At 46.4% G+C, this 23590-nt stretch overlaps 2 protein-coding genes across 9 annotated transcripts in view; one reads left to right on the top strand and one right to left on the bottom strand.

Moving 5' to 3' along the window:
• Positions 1 to 2679, top strand: part of LOC109900281 (protein tyrosine phosphatase non-receptor type 3) — a 35726-nt gene extending 33047 nt beyond the window's left edge. For all 5 annotated transcript variants that reach the window (XM_031836688.1, XM_031836681.1, XM_031836675.1 and 2 more), the window contains 5 exons: positions 646 to 698; positions 778 to 936; positions 1121 to 1256; positions 1390 to 1517; positions 1647 to 2679. In XM_031836688.1, the coding sequence (XP_031692548.1) occupies positions 646 to 698; positions 778 to 936; positions 1121 to 1256; positions 1390 to 1517; positions 1647 to 1710 (540 nt within the window). In that variant the 3' untranslated portion in view covers positions 1711 to 2679. The remainder of the gene's footprint in view (positions 1 to 645; positions 699 to 777; positions 937 to 1120; positions 1257 to 1389; positions 1518 to 1646) is intronic.
• Positions 2680 to 3166: 487 nt separating this feature from the next.
• Positions 3167 to 23200, bottom strand: LOC109883292 (epithelial splicing regulatory protein 1). 4 transcript variants are annotated; one of them, XM_031836662.1, is made up of 15 exons: positions 22813 to 23200; positions 22371 to 22499; positions 21365 to 21481; positions 20408 to 20519; positions 19225 to 19404; positions 19072 to 19126; positions 18819 to 18929; positions 18562 to 18694; positions 16945 to 17307; positions 12986 to 13210; positions 12606 to 12873; positions 8217 to 8394; positions 7396 to 7522; positions 6343 to 6469; positions 3167 to 5125 (listed from the first exon to the last, which is right to left on the bottom strand). In XM_031836662.1, exons 1-14 carry the CDS (start codon positions 22942 to 22944, stop codon positions 6368 to 6370), a joined length of 2232 nt encoding a protein of 743 aa, XP_031692522.1. In that variant the 5' UTR covers positions 22945 to 23200; the 3' UTR covers positions 3167 to 5125; positions 6343 to 6367. The 4 variants fall into 4 exon arrangements, with proteins under 4 accessions (XP_031692522.1, XP_031692527.1, XP_031692512.1 ...); XM_031836667.1 differs by having other exon boundaries at positions 12618 to 12873; XM_031836652.1 differs by lacking the exon at positions 6343 to 6469.
• Positions 23201 to 23590: the final 390 nt, after the last annotated feature.

Genomic DNA, 23590 nt, shown 5'->3' with positions numbered 1-23590 from the left:
AGTTCTGACCCCGTCTATAGAGTGAGTACTGACCCCTAGTGATGGAGGCTGTCTATAGAGTGAGTTCTGACCCCTAGTGACGGAGGCTGTCTATATAGTGAGTTCTGACCCCTAGTGACAGAGGCTGTCTACAGAGTGAGGACTGACCCCTAGTGACAGAGGCTGTCTACAGAGTGAGGACTGACCCCTAGTGACGGAGCCGGTCTATAGAGTGAGGACTGACCCGTAGTGATGGAGGCTGTCTATAAAGTGAATACTGACCCCTAGTGAGTGACGGAGGCTGTTTTTGACTGAGGACTGACCCGTAGTGATGGAGGCTGTCTATAAAGTGAATACTGACCCCTAGTGAGTGACGGAGGCTGTTTATAGACTGATCCCTAGTGATGGAGGCTGTCTTTAAAGTGAGTTCTGACCCCTAGTGAGTGACGGATGCTGTCTATAGAGTGAGGACTAACCCCTAGTGAGTGTGTGTTTACAGTAGCCGTGTAAAAGCTAACATCCTCTCTCATCCTCCTGTCCTCTCCTCTTCTCCCATCCCTCTCTTCTCCTCTGTCATCCTCCTGTCCTCTCCTCCTCTGTCATCCTCCTGTCCTCTCCTCCTCTGTCATCCTCCTGTCCTCTCCTCTTCTTCCTCTCTCGATGAAGGATGCTCCGCTGACACCTAGAGGGAAGACCTGTAGTCTGGAGATCAACGACAGGCCAGTACTAGCAGTGATACAATACTCCTTCCAGAGTGTGTGTTTGATGGTGGATGATAATGGTATGTGTGTGTCTCAGGTATCAGAGCTCCTGTCAGGACTCTCGAGACTCTGCCACTTCCAGTCTGACCACAGAGAAAACCTCCCTCCGCCCCGACCATAACTCAACCACAGACAGACACGCCAATTCTAACCCTAACACCAACCGCAGGAAAAGACTGGTCAGGCAGTTCAGCTTGTAAGTATGGCAGGGTATTCACAACCTGCTCTGGGATTCCATACGATGCTCACAGCTGTGTCCTGTACTCAAAGTACTGTCATAACCTAGCCACTACACAAAAACCTATGATGTTAGTTATTCACTACTCATGTTTTACATTTAGAATGCTGTGGCTGAACACTGTCCTGTAATTGATCCTTAGTAACCATGAAGACGAGGATAATCTCCCAGAGGCACTTGCAGCGATCTCTTCCCGGAGCACTGGGAAGTGTGGATCTAACAACTCACTGGACAACCAGACACAACCCTCCATATACCCTCAGGAAACAAACACACAGGTTATCATACCCCAGAGCACTCAGCAACACACACTTTTCATAGCAGAGCATTTGTCCATTTGGATCAGAGCCTTGTCATTTCTAAGCAAAATAATAGTGGATTGTGAACTAAACTGTTTTGTGTGTGTTGCAGATGGACATGCCGATACTGGAGCTGAGGAGTCCATGCTGTGAGCGTTCTCACTCTCCCCACCTCTCCCCTTCCTTCTACCACACCTCCATCCCTCCCCTGGTACCCTGCCTCGCCTCTCACACCAACAGGTAACACACATTCAGGTTACACACACACTCAGGTTACAGACACACTTAACACACAAATCCCAGTCATGTAACATTCCTCATGATGATCTGTGTGTGTGTGTCCCTGTCTGTGTGTGTGTCTGTGTTTAGCGAGGAGGAGATGAGGTTGGGCAGAGAGAAGATTCTCAGGGCTCTCCTGATGACGGAGCTCTGAGTCCGTGACCCCTGTGACATCATGGATGCCTCATGGACCTGGTGTGAGATGACCTTCAGGAGTCCCACGTCCACTGGCTGCACTCAGCAGTCAGCATTTACTGTACATAATACAGTCAACCTTTCTAGATTTGCATACAAAATAATTTGCTTAAGTGTTATTTTAAAAGGAACATGTTTTATGTCTACCCACACTACACACCCTGTAATAACATGCTCCCACACTACACACCCTGTAATAACATGCTCCCACACTACACACCCTGTAATAACATGCTCCCAAACTACACACCCTGTAATAACATGCTCCCACACTACACACCCTGTAATAACATGCTCCCACACTACACACCCTGTAATAACATGCTCCCACACTACACACCCTGTAATAACATGCTCCCACACTACACACCCTGTAATAACATGCTCCCACACTACACACCCTGTAATAACATGCTCCCACACTACACACCCTGTAATAACATGCTCCCACACTACACACCCTGTATTAACATGCTCCCACACTACACACCCTGTATTAACATGCTCCCACACTACACACCCTGTAATAACATGCTCCCACACTACACACCCTGTAATAACATGCTCCTACACTACACACCCTGTAATAACATACTCCCACATGCTGGTAACTGTTCCCAGGTGAAAAGCTGCAGTCCCGGTTTTGTCCTGTAGATGGAGACTGACCCAAACAGACTGCAGCTTGGATCAGTTGTAGTTGCCCATAACCACTACCTGGATCAGGCCTTTTTACATCCTCCTTATGGTTAATCTTATAACTAATCTGATCCTAGGCCTGTGGTTACATGGAACTAACTGGTGAGTTTGGGTCAGAGCTCAGGTTACAGCTCTGCCATGTTTCTGTGCAGTTCCTTATTGCTGTTCTTGTCTATGTTCTATACCCCTGTGTTTAACCTTAATAAAGACAACATGTTACCTTTAACAAACATTCTGCTCTCTGCTCGGGAAGTGTGTTGGTGTGTGTGTGTATCAGGTGAATCAAGAGAAACCGGTGCATTAACAGGATCAGGTAGAGTGAGCGAGAATGTGGGTGGGGTCGTAGTGTTATACAAAGCTAGTTCTACCCTCGGGGTCCTAGTGCTTCTTGTTTTCTCTCTTCCTCTACCCTCATCTCCCTCTCTCCCTCCATTTTTTACTGCTAAAATTATAGTGTTATAGCGTGAGAAAAGGTGTGTGAGGTACTGAGTCAGTACACCGTGGCAGGGAGTTCTCAGTCTTCCTCGTCCAGCCACATTCTGTCAACAGCGGCCTCACCTTAGCTGTACGAGAGAGGTGTGGGAGTGTGTGAACGCAGCAAATCACAGACCCACTCATCATAGGCTCTTCACTCCAATTTGGTCACTTGATTATTGTAATGAATAATGAATTCGCAGACAGTGTGTTTGATTTGTAAACAATGAGTTTCCCAGACAGGCTTGTTTCACATGTTCTATTTATTAGTGTCAGTGTGGTCACAGGAGAGTTCCCTGGACAGCCAGGGACCCACAGTCACAGCAGACATCAATGTATTACATCATTATGGGCCATTTATAGCTCTACTGTCTAATCTGGCCTTCATGGGAGTAAAACACACTGGTTGAGTTTCAATAGTCTGAAGCGCGGTCCTCTCCTTGCCTCCTCTCCTTAGTCTGCACTGATCTGAAAACTCATGATAGATGAGAACAATTCCTTTTATGTCAGTGAAGTAGACTGTTGAGATGCAGGCACAGTGACATTACAGTAAGGAATCAGAGAGCACAGTGGTAAATCTCCATCACAGTGAGTTGGGACCGAGCTGGGTAAGGCAATAGACAGTGGTGTAAAAAGTACTCAACTGTGGTAAATTCATGAAGAAACGCAGTATTTTATTTTGGTGAGTCCTCCAGATCAGAGGCAGTAGGGATTACAACGCGTTATATTGATAGGTGTGTGAATTGGACCACATTACTGTCCTGCCTGAGCATTCCAAATGTAGCTTGTACTTTTGGGTGTCAGGAAAAATGTATGGAGTAAAAAGTACATACTTTTATTTAGGAACGTAGTGGAGTAAAAGTAAAAGTTGTCAAAAATATAAATAGTAAAGTACAAATACCCCCCAAAAACTACTTAAGTAGTATTTGAAAGTATTTTTACTTAAGTACTTTACACCACCGGCAACAGGAATAGTAATCTCCTGGCTCTGGGCTCAGCTTGGCATCACATACAAAAGGCAAGGGTGGAGTGGAACTAGGCAAACATAAACAGGTTAGATGGGAGGGGTGTGGGAGTGATTCAGCATTTGACTAACTACATGTAACTTATGTCAGACACTATGCTGTTGATATACAGTATAATCTGTATAGTAATCTGATTGGTTAGCAGTGCTTTATATTTTCCATAACATGTAAACATCTGAGTGTAGCTAGCACTACTAACTTCTTCATGCAGGAGGCTTCCTAATACAACGTTCTAGTATTGGATTGTACAATTATAGAAAGTATAAAGAAATAAAATGTAATATGTTTTTAGACAGACAGTATAAAATGAAATATATACATATAGCATCTGAGAGAGTAGTGCACTATACACATTCCTCTCTCTCTCTCACACATGCACTTACGCACACATCCACACACACGTATACACACACACACGCATTCACAAGCACTTACACACATACACAAATGCATGCAAGTCATGAAGAAAGGTTGAGATGAATAATTAGTACTAAACGCAGCTCTACTTCTAACAGACGTCTCCTGAAGTGGTTGTAACATCTTAGAGCGTCTCTCTAGAAAGCTTTTTTTAAATACTATGTGCAATATAAGACAGAGCTGCTGTTTGGCTGAGGCAAAGCTCTGATATAAAATACATTTCTGCTCTCATGCATATACACTGTATATACCACAAAACTCAGACAGGGAACACACAACAGAGCTGGAGGCCAGGACATTCCCCCACATGTCCTTTGGGGGGGGGGGGGGGTGATATTGTGGTGAAGGAGTGTCAAACTTTCGGCACAGTTTAATATCGAGAGCCATGTCTTATATTTTAAAAAAGGAAATATAACCACTTTTCACTGTGGCCCTCCAGATCTGGGTGAAACCCCAATGTGGCCCTCCAGATCTGGGTGAAACCCCAATGTGGCCCTCCAGATCTGGGTGAAACCCCAATGTGGCCCTCCAGATCTGGGTGAAACCCCAATGTGGCCCTTGGGGTAAAATGAGTTTGACACCCCTGGTATAGTGTTTGGGTAGTGAGTGTCAGTGTGTGGATCTTTGAGCCTTCTACAGCATGTTTAGGTCCAGGTAGTGCCCTCCTTGCTTGGTCAGGAGAGGGGGGAAGGGCATCAGAGCATCACCGCTGCTGGACTGACCAATCATACTGCTCAGTACAGGCAATGCCTCCATAGGACTCTACAGAGAGAGGGAGAGAGGCAGGGAGAGAGGGTGAGGAAGATAGAGAGAGGAAGTGAAAAGAGAAAGGAAAGGAGTCTATGTGGTTTGAAGGTTTCCTTGTCCCAGCACCAGATGATTCCACCACCTCCCCACCTGACACTAGTACAGCAGTGATAACACTATCTAGCACACTACAGCGCCCCAGGGAGGAAACGGGAACACACCTTGGAAGGGCTGAGTCAGACAGCACCAGGTAGAAATTGACCATATAGAACAGGTACGGTTCTAGGTTCCACCAGAGAATGTGGTTAGAGCGTTGGGCCAGTAACCAAAATGGTTGCTAGGTCGAATCCCCGAGCTGACAAGGTAGAAATCTGTCGTTCTGCCCCTGACCAAGGTGGTTAACCCACTGTTCCTTGGCCATCATTGTAAATAAGAGTTTGTTCTTAACTGACTTACCTAGTTAAATTAAATAAACATCTGAGCCTAGATCTGAGGATAGGATTGGGTGTGTGGTGTATTCTGATCCTAGAGGCTAGGCTTGGGTTTGTGGGGTAATCTGATCCTAGATCTGAAGTTAGGATTTGATGTGTGGGATAATCTGATCCTTGGGTTTGTGGGGTAATCTGATCCTAGATCTGAGGTTAGGATTTGATGTGTGGAATAATCTGATCCTTGGGTTTGTGGGGTAATCTGATCCTTGGGTTTGTGGGGTAATCTGATCCTTGGGTTTGTGGGGTAATCTGATCCTTGGGTTTGTGGGGTAATCCGATCCTTGGGTTTGTGGGGTAATCTGATCTGCACTGTAAAAATATAGATGTCAAGAAGGAAATCAGCTGGAATAGGATTGTGAGTTTTCTCAACAAATATGTTGTTTAACAAACTCACAATCCTATTGCAGCTGGTTGCCACAGATCTAGGATCAGGTTACCCCCCCCCCCCACACACACACACACACAATCCAAATGTGAACCATCAGGGGGTAGAAGACATCTGATCCTGGACCAGTGGTTGAGGGGGGAACATCTACTCCTGTGTCCCGATCATCCCTGATTCTCTGGTGGAACCATCATCTTTTTTTACAGTGTGGTTTGGGGCATTGCAATCCCCCCTAGCTAGACTCTAACCCGTGACCCCATAGTAACCCGGAATCTCAAACCACACCCACAACCACGTCGTCCCGGAGACGAAGGAAAGGAGAAACACGCCCCATGACCCTGTCAGCCAATCCTTACCTTCCGCCTGCCTAGGACACACCCCTTAAAAACACACCCACTCTTTGGGCTGCGTGAGCAGGGTCCGGGAGGGATCGTGATTGTGCATGTTAGCATGAGCATGCACAAGGCCATCCTCAGTAGCGTACTATAGTGTTGAGGGGGACAGAGACACAGGGGACTGAGACAGAGACAGGCTGGGCTGTGTGTTCAGAAGAGTCAGCCTTTACAAGATGATTACTGCTGATTTATCTACAGTATATAGTATCACCTCAACTTCCAAACTAGTGTTCATTAGCACAGGCTGAACTCACTGGCTATTTCCTAGTGTATCAGTGAGGAGCAGCCTCTTGTAAATCAAGTCCAAGCAGGCAGTGGAGATCCACCCAACAGAATGCCTGTGGGTGTTTGTGAGGGAGGGAACAGAACAGGGAGGGTAGACCTGACTAACTTGTTTGATAGCCTCCAGGCAAACACAGTGGATACCTGACAGTATAGTACACTCCTCCATTAGCAGATTTGAATACTTCCTTTGGATCGACCGTGAGACATGAGAGGACACGGCAACACATACTATACCGGTCACATTGCACACACACACACTTTCTCTAACACACATGAACGTACACACAGTCTTGTATCTCTAACCGTGTGGGGACACACAATTCAGTCTCATTCAAAATCCTATTTTTCCTAACCCCTAAACCTATCCTAACCTTAACCCTAACCTTAACACCAAAACCTAACCCCTAACCCTAAAACTAAACCCAGCCCCTAAACCTAATTCTAACCTTAACCATAAACCTCCTAGAAATAGCGTTTCCCCTTGTGGTGACTAACAACATGTTTGTGTACTATTCTTGTGGGGACTTCTCTTCCCCACAAGTATAGTTAAACACGTCCAAGTGCACACACACACACACACACACACACACACACACACACACACACACACACACACACACACACACACACACACACACACACACACACACACACACACACACACACACACACACACACACACACACACACACACACACACACACACACACACACACACACACTGTTTACCTGGTATCCCTGAATGGTGTTGAGCAGTTCTTTATAGGCAAGGCCATGCATGCGGACCACTCCCCCAGGGGAGGGCAGAGGGGTGGGGGAGGGGTAGTAACCTATAGTGTTGGGAGAACCTGGGGGACTGGAGAGAGGGAGGGGGAGAAGAGAGAGAGGGTGAGAAGAGAGGAGAGAGAGAGTGAGAAGAGAGGAGAGAGAGGGTGAGAAGAGAGGAGAGAGAGGGAGGAGAGAGAGGGAGAAGAGAGTGAGAAGAGAGGAGAGAGAGGGAGAAGAGAGTGAGAGGAGAGGAGAGGAGAGGAGAGGAGAGGAGAGGAGAGGAGAGGAGAGGAGAGGAGAGGAGAGGAGAGGAAAATCATGGAAAATCAAGTGAAAATGTGTTTTTTGTAACACTTCATGTGTTTTCAGTTTCATATTATCACATGTTGCTTTACATGTTGTCACATTAACTTCATATAAGATCACATGAAAACGTGCTTTTGGAAAATGTCACGTGTTCACATGTGAACTCCATGTGGTTTTTCCGTCAGGGATATCACATCCAAATGAACTTCAATGCTGAGGGGGAGGGGAGGAGGGGGGAGGAGGAGGGGGGAGGAGAGAAAGGTCATTGTGGTCTTAGTGCTGTTTGCTCTTCCTTCTGATACCACACTACTGTTCAGTCATTAACTACCCTCGTGTATGTCCCCTCCCTCCCAGCCCCCAAGCCACTTACAGTATATGACTGGATGGTTAATGGGGCTAACAGTTCTTATCTGGGGCACTGATATCATTAACTACCCTTGTGTATGTCCTTCCCCACAACCCGTAATAGTCCTTACCTGGGATAGTATGCAGTGTAGTTCATGTAGAGCTGAGTGCTAGCTGGGTAGTAGGCGTGTCCAGGTCCTAGGGGGCGGGGACTCAGCAGCACCTGCCCAATGGGAGGGAAGAGGCCGGCAGCCTCAGCCGGCATGATGGAAGGGATGGGTGGGAAGGAGTAGGAGTGAGGAGACAGACCTGGGGAGGGGGGATTGGGGGTGGGGGGGTAGTTAGACAACACGCCAAGGCAAGGACCCGGAAAGGACACATGCCCAACACGGCACACAGAGAACTACAGATCCCCTGGTCTCCTCTAAAGATGGCTGCTGTAAGCAGACTACAGTGTGCTTCTCAGTCGTCTACAATGGCAATGTGACATGGTCCGGTCGTGGAATTGCAAGTGCCATGCTCTACCAACTGAGCTACACGGGACTACACACCAGAACTCAATGACTAGACACCACCATCACTACACACCAGAACTCAATGACTAGACACCACCATCACTACACACCAGAGCTCAATGACTAGACACCACCATCACTACACACCAGAGCTCAATGACTAGACACCACCATCACTACACACCAGAGCTCAATGACTAGACACCACCATCACTACACACCAGAGCTCAATGACTAGACACCACCATCACTACACACCAGAGCTCAATGACTAGACACCACCATCACTACACACCAGAGCTCAATGACTAGACACCACCATCACTACACACCAGAACTCAATGACTAGACACCACCATCACTACACACCAGAGCTCAATGACTAGACACCACCATCACTACACACCAGAACTCAATGACTAGACACCACCATCACTACACACCAGAGCTCAATGACTAGACACCACCATCACTACACACCAGAGCTCAATGACTAGACACCACCATCACTACACACCAGAGCTCAATGACTAGACACCACCATCACTACACACCAGAGCTCAATGACTAGACACCACCATCATTACACACCAGAGCTCAATGACTAGACACCACCATCACTACACACCAGAGCTCAATGACTAGACACCACCATCACTACACACCAGAGCTCAATGACTAGACACCACCATCACTACACACCAGAGCTCAATGACTAGACATCTCCATCACTACACACCAGAGCTCAATGACTAGACACCACCATCACTACACACCAGAACTCAATGACTAGACACCACCATCACTACACACCAGAGCTCAATGACTAGACACCACCATCACTACACACCAGAGCTCAATGACTAGACACCACCATCACTACACACCAGAGCTCAATGACTAGACACCACCATCACTACACACCAGAGCTCAATGACTAGACACCACCATCATTACACACCAGAGCTCAATGACTAGACACCACCATCACTACACACCAGAGCTCAATGACTAGACACCACCATCACTACACACCAGAGCGCAATGACTAGACACCACCATCACTACACACCAGAGCTCAATGACTAGACACCACCATCACTACACACCAGAGCTCAATGACTAGACACCACCATCACTACACACCAGAGCTCAATGACTAGACATCTCCATCACTACACACCAGAGCTCAATGACTAGACATCTCCATCACTACACACCAGAGCTCAATGACTAGACATCTCCATCACTACACACCAGAGCTCAATGACTAGACACCACCATCACTACACACCAGAACTCAATGACTAGACACCACCATCACTACACACCAGAGCTCAATGACTAGACACCACCATCACTACACACCAGAACTCAATGACTAGACACCACCATCACTACACACCAGAGCTCAATGACTAGACACCACCATCACTACACACCAGAGCTCAATGACTAGACACCACCATCACTACACACCAGAGCTCAATGACTAGACACCACCATCACTACACACCAGAGCTCAATGACTAGACACCACCATCATTACACACCAGAGCTCAATGACTAGACACCACCATCACTACACACCAGAGCTCAATGACTAGACACCACCATCACTACACACCAGAGCTCAATGACTAGACACCACCATCACTACACACCAGAGCTCAATGACTAGACATCTCCATCACTACACACCAGAGCTCAATGACTAGACACCACCATCACTACACACCAGAACTCAATGACTAGACACCACCATCACTACACACCAGAGCTCAATGACTAGACACCACCATCACTACACACCAGAGCTCAATGACTAGACACCACCATCACTACACACCAGAGCTCAATGACTAGACACCACCATCACTACACACCAGAGCTCAATGACTAGACACCACCATCATTACACACCAGAGCTCAATGACTAGACACCACCATCACTACACACCAGAGCTCAATGACTAGACACCACCATCACTACACACCAGAGCGCAATGACTAGACACCACCATCACTACACACCAGAGCTCAATGACTAGACACCACCATCACTACACACCAGAGCTCAATGACTAGACACCACCATCACTACACACCAGAGCTCAATGACTAGACATCTCCATCACTACACACCAGAGCTCAATGACTAGACATCTCCATCACTACACACCAGAGCTCAATGACTAGACATCTCCATCACTACACACCAGAGCTCAATGACCACCATCACTACACACCAGAGCTCAATGACTAGACACCACCATCACTACACACCAGAGCTCAATGACTAGACACCACCATCACTACACACCAGAGCTCAATGACTAGACACCACCATCACTACACACCAGAGCTCAATGACTAGACACCACCATCACTACACACCAGAGCTCAATGACTAGACACCACCATCACTACACACCAGAGCTCAATGACTAGACATCTCCATCACTACACACCAGAGCTCAATGACTAGACACCACCATCACTACACACCAGAGCTCAATGACTAGACATCCCCATCACTACACACCAGAGCTCAATGACTAGACACCACCATCACTACACACCAGAGCTCAATGATTAGACACCACCATCACTACACACCAGAGCTCAATGACTAGACACCACCATCACTACACACCAGAGCTCAATGACTAGACACCACCATCACTACACACCAGAGCTCAATGACTAGACACCACCATCACTACACACCAGAGCTCAATGACTAGACACCACCATCACTACACACCAGAGCTCAATGACTAGACACCACCATCACTACACACCAGAGCTCAATGACTAGACACCACCATCACTACACACCAGAGCTCAATGACTAGACTCCACCATCACTACACACCAGAGCTCAATGACTAGACACCACCATCACTACACACCAGAGCTCAATGACTAGACATCTCCATCATTACACACCAGAGCTCAATGACTAGACACCACCATCACTACACACCAGAGCTCAATGACTAGACATCCCCATCACTACACACCAGAGCTCAATGACTAGACACCACCATCACTACACACCAGAGCTCAATGACTAGACATCTCCATCACTACACACCAAAGCTCAATGATTAGACACAACCATCACTACACACCAGAGCTCAATGACTAGACACCACCATCACTACACACCAGAACTCAATGACTAGACACCACCATCACTACACACCAGAGCTCAATGACTAGACATCTCCACCACTACACACCAGAGCTCAATGACTAGACATCCCCATCACTACACACCAGAGCTCAATGACTAGACATCGCCATCACTACACACCAGAGCTCAATGACTAGACATCTCCATCACTACACACCAGAGCTCAATGACTAGACATCACCGTCACTACACACCAGAGCTCAATGACTAGACATCACCATCACTACACACCAGTGCTCAGCTCCACCCACCTCTCCCACAGCCCCACTAATTGGACACACTCCTACTGGAAGACTCAAGCCCAATCCTAAATCAATCCTGAGTCCCTACCTTCAAGTCACTTTTGTAATATTGCTTACACACCTATCCAATACTTCCAGTACATTGGGATCCATTTGGAATTGGGCAAGAGGCCTCACACATGCCAAGCACACATAAACCATTGGAACACACTATTTTTAATCAGAGTGTGTGAAGAATATGTTTACATTGAACAGTCAATGAACTACAGATTTCTCCCCGCATGCAAATTCACCAAAATCACACAGAATTTTCCCAAACCACAAGGGGTAACACACACAAACACTCACACACACACTCATACCCCAGGTTCCTACCCCTCTGGTCAGGTCAGACGCTCCTGCCCTCCCAGAGTTCTAGATCAGAGAGAACCCAGACAGAAAAGAAGACAGGGGGCAAGATTTAACCTCTGACCTCTATCCCCTCACCCTTTCCTGCCCCCTGGTCTGTGGCAGCCCACCTACCCTGCGGTCCCGAAGCGCCCAGCTCCCAGCAGCACTTACGTCTGGACTTACATGGCGGCGGGCTGAGCCCTGTCCCACTCCTAGTCCGGGTGTGTGTGTGAATGTGTGTGTGTGAGAGGGAGCCTCCCATCAACACCAGACCCATCTCTTCAGCGCTACAGGGGAACACCTCCACATAGCGGCTGTTAACCCCTCGCTTGCCAGCCTGGCCCGGACCAGACATCACCTGCTTGTGGACCCGCTGGGAGGCAGAGAAAGCCCGCTCCGCTGAACGCATCTGGATGAAACAGTCCCCTGACGGACGACCCTATGGAGATACACACACAAAGCAGGGTAACTTTAGTATCAGTACGCATAGTGTGGTGTGTGTGTGTGTGTGTGTGTGTGTGTGTGAGCAGGCTTATATAGTGTGTACCTACCTGTTGGTTGACCACCATGTGTACTCCGTGTGGTCTGATGTCGTGTGTGTATTCTCCTAGGAAGGCCAGTATGTCCTCTATGGTGGCGGTGTAGGGCAGCCCCCTCAGCCTGAGGCAGTCCCTCACACCACCAGGAGAGGGCAACAGAGACACAGAGGGCAACATTGACACCAGGGGGGCTGGAGCCACGGGGATCAGAGGGGCTGACGTGTACCTGTTCAACACCTACACACACAGAGAGAGTTATACGGTTAGATGGTCATAAGTGCTGGTTCAGCAACAACATACACACATAAACAAGCATATTCTCTCTGGAGTTCCTGTTTTTACTCTGGCAGGGGTATTCCGATTAAGTGTGTGTAGATGTGTGTCTGTATTGAAAAGGTGTGTGTGTGTTTGTGTGTTGACAGTAGGGATCTGGCTGGTTGCCAACAGGATATCACAATGTTTACCGTCCTGGAGAAGAACTGTAACCCAGCCCCCTCAGGGTCACTCACTACCACTGAACTCTGACCTCTCACCTTCAGACATCTAAAACCACTAGAACATTTAAACCTGTACTGTGTAGGAGTCTAAAACCACTAGAACATTTAAACCTGTACTGAGTAGGAGTCTAAAATCACTAGAACATTTAAACCTGTACTCCTGTCTCAGCCTCCAGTATTTATGCTGCAGTAGTTTATGTGTCGGGGGCTAGGGTCAGTTTGTTATATCTGGAGTACTTCTCCTGTCTTATCCAGTGTCCTGTGTGAATTTAAGTATGCTCTCTCTAATTCTCTCTTTCTTTCTCTCTCTCTGAGGACCTGAGCCCTAGGACCATACCTCAGGACTACCTGACATGATGACTCCTTGTTGTCCCCAGCCCACCTGGCTGTGCTGCTGCTCCAGTTTCAACTGTTCTGCCTGTGATTATTATTATTTGACCATGCTGGTCATTTATGAACATTTGAACATCTTGGCCATGTTCTGTTATAATCTCCACCCGGCACAGCCAGAAGAGGACTGGCCACCCCACATAGCCTGGTTCCTCTCTAGGTTTCTTCCTAGGTTTTGGCCTTTCTAGGGAGTATTTCCTAGCCACTGTGCTTCTACACCTGCATTGCTTGCTGTTTGGGGTTTTAGGCTGGGTTTCTGTACAGCTGATGTACAAAGTATAAATACATTTGATTTGATTTGTACTGTGTAGGAGTCTAAAACCACTATAACATTTAAACCTGTACTGTGTAGGAGTCTAAAACCACTAGAACATTTAAACCTGTACTGTGTAGGAGTCTAAAACCACTAGAACATTTAAACCTGTACTGTGTAGGAGTCTAAAACCACTAGAACATTTAAACCTGTACTGTGTAGAAGTCTAAAACCACTAGAACATTTAAACCTGTACTGTGTAGGAGTCTAAAACCACTAGAACATTTAAACCTGTACTGTGTAGGAGTCTAAAACCACTAGAACATTTAAACCTGTACTGTGTAGGAGTCTAAAACCACTAGAACATTTAAACCTGTACTGTGTAGGAGTCTAAGTGCATGGGAATGTTACTACACTGAGAGCTGAAACACCTGCTTATCAATGAATAGGGCTATTAAGACTATGAGAGGTGAGGTGAGGTGAGGTGTGTATGTATGTGTGTGTGTGTGTGTGTGTGTGTGTGTGTGTGTGTGTGTGTGTGTGTGTGTGTGTGTGTGTGTGTGTGTGTGTGTGTGTGTGTGTGTGTGTGTGTGTGTGTGTGTGTGTGTATTAGGAGGGTAATCTTTCACAGACCAGAGCATTTAAGTGTTTACTCAACAAACCTCCCATTAACCAAAAGTCAGGCGATGAGGAGGATAGCAAACACACACACACACACACACAGACAGACACACATGCACGCACACACACAGCCAAAGACACACGCACACACACAGCCAAAGACACACGCACACACGCAGCCACACACACACACAGCCACACACACACACAGACAGACACACATGCACGCACACACACAGCCAAAGACACACGCACACACACAGCCACACACACACACACACACAGCCACACACACACACAGACAGACACACATGCACGCACACACACAGCCAAAGACACACGCACACACACAGCCACACACACACAGACACACACACACACTCGCTTATCCAGTTGTTAATTAGAGTAAATGCCAGTGTTCTATTGAAGCTCTGTGTTACACCCTTAAACCTTTAAATCCTCTGCTTAGGTTTCCTACAGAAACCCCCACCAGGACTATACCAACACACACACACACACACCAACACACACACACACACACATGCATGCACACTCCCTCCCTCTCTCTTTCTACCTGTTGCACCTTAGCAGACAGACAAACACACCCTTCCCCCAAAACACAGACACACACCTTCCACCTCAACAGACAGACAAACCCTCCCCCTCTACATACCTGTCCCACCTTAACATACAGACAACCCCCCCCCCCCTCTACATACCTGTTGCACCTTAACAGACAGACAAACCCTCTCCCCCCTCTACATACCTGTTGCACCTTAACAGACAGACAAACCCTCCCCCTCTTCATACCTGTTGCACCTTAACAGACAGACAAACCCCCCCCTCTTCATACCTGTTGCACCTTAACAGACAGACAACCCCCCCCCTCTACATACCTGTTGCACCTTAACAGACAGACAAACCCTCCCCCTCTTCATACCTGTTGCACCTTAACAGACAGACAAACCCCCCCCCTCTTCATACCTGTTGCACCTTAACAGACAGACAACCCCCCCCCCCCCTACATACCTGTTGCACCTTAACAGACAGACAACCCCCCCCCCCTCTCTTCATACCTGTTGCACCTTAACAGACAGACAAACCCCCCCCCTCTTCATACCTGTTGCACCTTAACAGACAGACAAACCCTCGCCCTCTTCATACCTGTTGCACCTTAACAGACAGACAACCCCCCCCCCCCTCTTCATACCTGTTGCACCTTAACAGACAAACCCTCCCCCTCTTCATACCTGTTGCACCTTAACAGACAGACAAACCCTCCCCCTCTTCATACCTGTTGCACCTTAACAGACAGACAAACCCTCCCCCTCTTCATACCTGTTGCACCTTAACAGACAAACCCTCCCCCTCTTCATACCTGTTGCACCTTAACAGACAGACAAACCCTCCCCCTCTTCATACCTGTTGCACCTTAACAGACAGACAAACCCTCCCCCTCTTCATACCTGTTGCACCTTAACAGACAGACAACCCCTCCCCCTCTTCATACCTGTTGCACCTTAACAGACAAACCCTCCCCCTCTTCATACCTGTTGCACCTTAACAGACAGACAAACCCTCCCCCTCTTCATACCTGTTGCACCTTAACAGACAGACAAACCCTCCCCCTCTTCATACCTGTTGCACCTTAACAGACAGACAAACCCTCCCCCTCTTCATACCTGTTGCACCTTAACAGACAGACAAACCCCCCCCCTCTTCATAACTGTTGCACCTTAACAGACAGACAAACCCTCCCCCTCTTCATACCTGTTGCACCTTAACAGACAGACAAACCCTCCCCCTCTTCATACCTGTTGCACCTTAACAGACAGACAAACCCCCCCCCTCTTCATAACTGTTGCACCTTAACAGACAGACAAACCCTCCCCCTCTTCATACCTGTTGCACCTTAACAGACAGACAACCCCTCCCCCTCTTCATACCTGTTGCACCTTAACAGACAGAGAAACCCTCCCCCTCTTCATACCTGTTGCACCTTAACAGACAGAGAAACCCTCCCCCTCTTCATACCTGTTGCACCTTAACAGACAGACAAACCCTCCCCCTCTTCATACCTGTTGCACCTTAACAGACAGACAAACCCTCCCCCTCTTCATACCTGTTGCACCTTAACAGACAGACAAACCCTCCCCCTCTTCATACCTGTTGCACCTTAACAGACAGACAAACCCTCCCCCTCTTCATACCTGTTGCACCTCAGCGGCGGTGCTCTTGAACAGCTCAATGTATCTCTTTCCCAGGATGTCTTTGTGCTTCCTGAGAGCGCACTGAGCATGCTCCTCACTGGCGAATAGGACAAAGGCGTCGCCTGTCGGCCTTCCATCAGGGAAACGCACAAATAGGATGCCATCCTTGTCACCACTGACAGGACACGCCTCTTTAGGCCCCTCCCCCTGGGAGAAGAAGGCCAGCACCTGGTCAGGTGTGGCGGTGAAGGGAAGACCTCTCATCCTGACAATCACCTGGTCCTCGCGAGACAGAAACAACGCCACCTCACTGGAGGTACCGCCTGCTATCTTAAGGAAGTCTTCTCCTGTTGCCTTGTACACCTGCAGCAGAAAAGACATGGCATTAACTCCTGCTCTTTGTGCTCCAGCTGTTATTTACAGGTTATGTTTACTTATTTACTGGTGTTGTTAGTATCTGAGCCACACCATAGATAGAGTTAGTAAAAGGTTGATAACAGGTTATTAACAGGTCACCTCTATGTATCGTTGGTTAGTGGTAGGGTTTTTTATTTGACCTTTATTTAACTAGGCAAGTCAGTTAAGAACAAATTCTTATTTTCAATGACGACCTAGGAACAGTGGGTTAACTGCCTGTTCAGGGGCAGAACAACAGATTTGTACCTTGTCAGCTCGGGGGTTTGAACTTGCAACCTTCCGGTTACTAGTCCAACGCTCTAAACACTAATCTACGCTGCTGCCCCTACGCTACCTCAATGTACCGGCTTAGTAAAAGGTTGATAATAGATTATTAACAGGTTACCTCTATGTACAGTTGGTTAGGCTTAGTAATAGGTTGATAATAGGTTATTAACAGGTTACCTCTATGTACAGTTGGTTAGGCTTAGTAATAGGTTGATAATAGGTTATTAACAGGTTACCTCTATGTACAGTTGGTTAGGGTTGATAATAGGTTATTAACAGGTTACCTCTATGTACCGTTGGTTAGGGTCAGTAATAGGTTATTAACAGGTTACCTCTATGTACAGTTGGTTAGGGTTAGGGTCAGTAATAGGTTATTAACAGGTTACCTCTATGTACAGTTGGTTAGGGTTAGTAATAGGTTGATAATAGGTTATTAACAGGTTACCTCTATGTACAGTTGGTTAGGGTCAGTAATAGGTTATTAACAGGTTACCTCTATGTACAGTTGGTTAGGGTTAGTAATAGGTTGATAATAGGTTATTAACAGGTTACCTCTATGTACAGTTGGTTAGGGTTAGTAATAGGTTATTAACAGGTTACCTCTATGTACAGTTGGTTAGGGTTAGTAATAGGTTATTAACAGGTTACCTCTATGTACAGTTGGTTAGGGTTAGTAATAGTTTATTAACAGGTTATGTCTATGTACCATTGGTTAGGGTTAGGGTCCGTAAAAGGTTATTAACAGGTTATGTCTATGTATCGTTGATGAGGGTTAGTAATAGGTTGATAATAGGTTATTAACAGATGACCTCTATGTATCGATGGTTAGGGTTAGTAATAGGTTGATAATAGGTTATTAACAGATGACCTCTATGTATCGATGGTTAGGGTGAGGGTTAGTAATAGGTTGATAATAGGTTATTAACAGATGACCTCTATGTATCTGTTGCCCATGTGGTGTTTGTGTCTCTGCAGGGCCATGTCTCTGTGCTCTTCACTGATGAAGCGGACCATAGCCTCTCCGTTCCTCCGACCCTGGGCGTTCAGACACAACGCAGCACCACCTCTGGACAACACACAGCATTACAGCTATTAATACACTACACACCACCACTATTTCAATACACTACACACCATCATAACAGCAATGAGTCAAACACAACACACCACTAGACACTGAACACACATACTTGGCAATGTTGAGTCCTCTGAAGAAGCGAGCGATGTCCTGGTCAGATGACTGCCACGGCAACCCCCTCGCTCTGATCACTGTGTTGTCACACACACGCTCCATCTTACTGCTACACACACACGCGCACACAGACACACACACACCAGTTAACATCAAATCACTCACCCGCTCCATCCAACTATGTAAGAACACCAATGAATAGTGTCTTATCATCTACCTTACTGCTAATCTATTTTAACGAGTCTAGTTACCAAGTGCCACTTTCAAACTTCTCAGTGACTCTCTCTGGGTTTGAGAATGTGTGACCTACAACAAACAGAAGACCAGAGCAAAAGTCAAAGATAAGCAACAACGACAACATTGTGAGAAAAGTCAGAGTTTGTGTAAGTTAGTGTGTCACTCACATAAGGGTTCCAATAGCAGGGCTAGAACGATGTTGGCCATGGTCTGGACCTGCAGTGCTGCTGTGACCGGTGACAAAATGGCCGTCAGATCCAACATGGCTGTCGGATCCAACACGGCCGTTGGATCCAGTACGGTCGGCGGCTCCAATATGGCTACTGGCTCCACAGTTACACTGAGAGCTGAGGAAACCGTGGTCAAGGAGAAAACTACAGGAGAGGAGCAAGCAAAGTGTGTGTGCATGTGTGTGTGTTAGTCCTGCTTCCTGGTAGGTGTGTAGGGCTGGTCCTGTTGGCTCAACACACAGCATGTTCTTCTTGGAGCTACAGTGAGATACGTCAATTGTGTCTCTATTTGCATTTCAAAACCTCTAGTCCCACAGCCAACACCCTGAGGCCTGCAGACACCTCCCCCATGGGAGTGTGTTAGTATCACACACTCTCGTGCTCTCTCTCTCACAACCACGCACACGTGTTAGCGAGAACACACACACACACCCACATGCACTGATGGCATGAAGCTACACTACAGAAGCAGGGTTCATACAAAGCTGTAAAATGAACCAAGTGTCATTGCTGTGAGTGTCTTTGCTGTGAGTGTCATTGCTGTGAGTGTCATTGCTGTGAATGTCTTTGATGTGAGTGTCTTTGCTGTGAGTGTCATTGCTGTGAGTGTCATTGCTGTGAGTGTCATTGCTGTGAATGTCTTTGATGTGAGTGTCTTTGCTGTGAGTGTCATGGCTGTGAGTGTCATTGCTGTGAGTGTCATTGCTGTGAGTGTCATTGCTGTGAGTGTCATTGCTGTGAGTGTCATTGCTGTGAGTGTCATTGCTGTGAATGTCTTTGATGTGAGTGTCTTTGCTGTGAGTGTCATTGCTGTGAGTGTCATTGCTGTGAGTGTCATTGCTGTGAGTGTCATTGCTGTGAATATCTTTGATGTGAGTGTCTTTGCTGTGAGTGTCATTGCTGTGAGTGTCATTGCTGTGAATGTCTTTGCTGTGAATGTCTTTGCTGTGAGTGTCTTTGCTGTGAATGTCTTTGCTGTGAGTGTCTTTGCTGTGAGTGTCATTGCTGTGAGTGTCATTGCTGTGAATGTCTTTGCTGTGAGTGTCATTGCTGTGAGTGTCATTGCAGTGAGTGTCATTGCTGTGAGTGTCATTGCTGTGTTTCTCAGTTGTAAGGATACATTCTGCCATGTACTGCACCTCCAGGCTCTTGGTGTCTGCAGACGGGAAGTGCTTCCTGAACTCTTTCCTCAGGTCAAAAAAGGAGTTGAAACATTCTGGCAGTGCCAGGTTCTGCCGAGGAAGACAACTGCAGACATTACACACTGGGCACAGACGTCAATTCAACATCTATTCCAAGTTGGTTCAACGTAATTCTATTGAAATGACGTGGAGACAACGTTGATTCAACCAGTGTGTGCCCAGTGGGTAAAGTCACATACATTAACCCAGGGGACCTGAATGTGGCATGTGCTTGGATCACCAGAGTTTGAGTCTTGCACGGACCAAATATACTGTAGTATGTTCCTTTAAAAACGTTCTGACCATATTGTTATTGATTGAACAGTAGAGGAGGAAGAGAACATGTGCAGCCAACCATTGACAGATGTTAGGTGTTGGTTCATATCAGGAGCTACGCTGTCTGTTTACTACCCTCATTTACATATTTACTCATGTCAATAAAGTTAGGTTCCCCATGGGTCTGTATATCATACTAGATGTGAGGGGGGGGACTCAAGATGTAATAGGAAAACGGTGTGTGTGTGTGTGTGTGTGTGTGTGTGTGTGTGTGTGTGTGTGTGTGTGTGTGTGTGTGTGTGTGTGTGCGCGCGTATGTGTGTGTGTGTGTGTGTGTGTGTGTGTGTGTGTGTGTGTGTGTGTGTGTGTGTGTGTGTGTGTGTGTGTGTGTGCGTGTGTGTGTGTGTGTGTGTGTGTGTGTGTGTGTGTGTGTGCGCGCATTCATGTTCAAACAAAGCCAAGACAATATGTCAAGACAACCTCCCATTTCAACATCATGTAGAGCAGGATCTTGACAAAACATTTGACATAACACATTTCTTTATGGTTCTGTGAACACCAAACGCTTCTGCTGGAGGAAATTGTGCTCCCCGCCCCGCCCAGACAGCCTGTACCCTTACCTTGCCCGCAGCTTCGGGGTGGAGAACCTGGCGAATGTGGAGCTGCCCGTCTGTACACACACACACTGACGTGCCCGCGCCCAAGCTGTTCACCTCATTGGTCAATCTCAGATGGAACTATTCATAACATAGGAAGAGAACAGCTACAATGTAAACTCTTTAAAATCAAGATCAGATAATACATCTGTAATAAACAATTACAGAACAACTCACTGGTAATATTGAAAATCCACTAACACTTTATTGGTTAAAAGTGTGATCATTATTCTGGTGATGATGAATAACAATGCAGCCATTTATAATCTCATTATTCAGCAAGCACCATAACATTGACCACGATATACAATTTCATCCAATGAGTTATAACTATTTCCTACTGACTAATAAACAACCTATTAATGCTGTTTATAGACTATTTAAACTGAGTCTACATTAATGGAAAGTATTACCATGAAGACAAAATATTTACAAAAACATCCAGGCTTACAAATTACTGCTTGTGATAAAGTCCAACTTGAAAGGCTTGTTGTTACTTTCAAGTGGCTGGAAACGATTTGTGGGCTGATGTCATTGATGTTTGTGTGTGTATGTCTGTCTATTGTCTTTTGTCTATGTATGGTTTATATTTTTGGTTTCAGAGAACAAGCACTTTAATTGCTGCTAGTTGTGTAAGCCTCATTATGCAAATTGGGTGGGCATTTGCATTACTAAGCTCTAAAGATCCACACCTCCTCATCACTCAATGGACTTTTATAAATGTCCCTCAGGCTGTCAAGTAAAATGCCATCAAATATATAGGGATCAAAAACGATGATTCATTATTAGCCAATTATAATTAGATATCCCAGGATCAAGGCCTAAATAAACAATCAATTGTTATAAAACTCCAATCAATGCATTGGTGCCCCTGATTTCAAGTGAAGGAGGAATGGATGGCAAAGCAGAATATGTTGAGTTCAAAAATGTATTTCATAAAAAATCACGAGACAACAGATACCGTCTGTACCTGGTTTAGCGCGTTCTCCAAGCCTGTGACTGTAGAGACAGACTCCTCGCTGTCCTCTCTCTCCCCCAGACAATCTTCTGTAAGGTCCGAGTGCTCAGGCCTTATTAACACCTCATTCACCTTTCCCAACTGGACCAGAGAGAAAACATACTTCACTACATTTCAAATAACAATGTGTACACTTAAAAAACACACTTTAATATGCATAATGGAGTAGCCGATTATGGCACACTTATGATCCGTTTTGTCATTAGACCTCATAAACAGAAGAAAGGTAGTGTATTTTAAACCAAATAGGGCACATTGACGCAGAGAGCAATCTGGTTATGTTGAATGAATATTTTGTCTTTCTATAGATTACCTCATCTAGCTCATCCTGAAAAAAAATAATAGTCATTATCCTATTATCTTAATGAAGAAAGGAAAATGTTTTAAAGATGACCTTTTTGTTCTTCAAGTCCACGAGCTGCCACACCAACTGCTCGAGCTCCGTCTCGTCCGAGCCCAAGAGGTCTCCGCTCGCGCCAGATGTGGTGGTGAACAACACCGCCAGGTAGTCTACCTGAGCCGTCATTTTCAGGATAAATACAAAAAGAAACTACTCTAATTACACCCAAAGAAATAGAAAATAACCTATAGATACACCCCCAGAACAGTTTAGAACCCAAAGAATCCAGCCACCCACACCCAGACACCTATGCGCAAAGGTGTGCTCAGCAACTTCAGATATTTTTAGTGGCTTCTTGATTGCTTGATAATCTATGCAAAATCTCCGGCACACCTCATCGCAGTGTAATGGCTGAATGTTCCCTTTTTGTGATGCACCTACCTGTGTACGCTGCGGACCACGTGACCCAGGTAGCTACCTGCATGGGGCGTATTCATTACGCCTATTCCGTTGCATAGCGCTTCTTAAACGGAAGCAAACGGGACGAAACGGAGAAGGGTCTACCTGCATTTGTCCAATATAAACTCTTGTTTCCTCTGTTTGCTTCCGTTTGGTTCTTAACCTGTTAACGGTGTCCGTAATGAATATACCCCCTCTCTTTATGAGTGCTGTCCTCATTGGTGCTTTCAAACAGGGACGTGGCACGGCATCGCGACAAACCCATCCGCCCGACCTGAACAACATACATGAGAAGAACAACAATCTCATATACTAGCCTACAAACTGATCATTGCCTAGTTTGTATCTCTATTCATGAGTAGACGAGTGCATA

Source organism: Oncorhynchus kisutch, linkage group LG2, assembly GCF_002021735.2.
Source record: "Oncorhynchus kisutch isolate 150728-3 linkage group LG2, Okis_V2, whole genome shotgun sequence".
Taxonomy (NCBI): Eukaryota; Metazoa; Chordata; class Actinopteri; order Salmoniformes; family Salmonidae; genus Oncorhynchus; species Oncorhynchus kisutch.
This window is presented reverse-complemented; position numbering and strand designations above follow the sequence as displayed.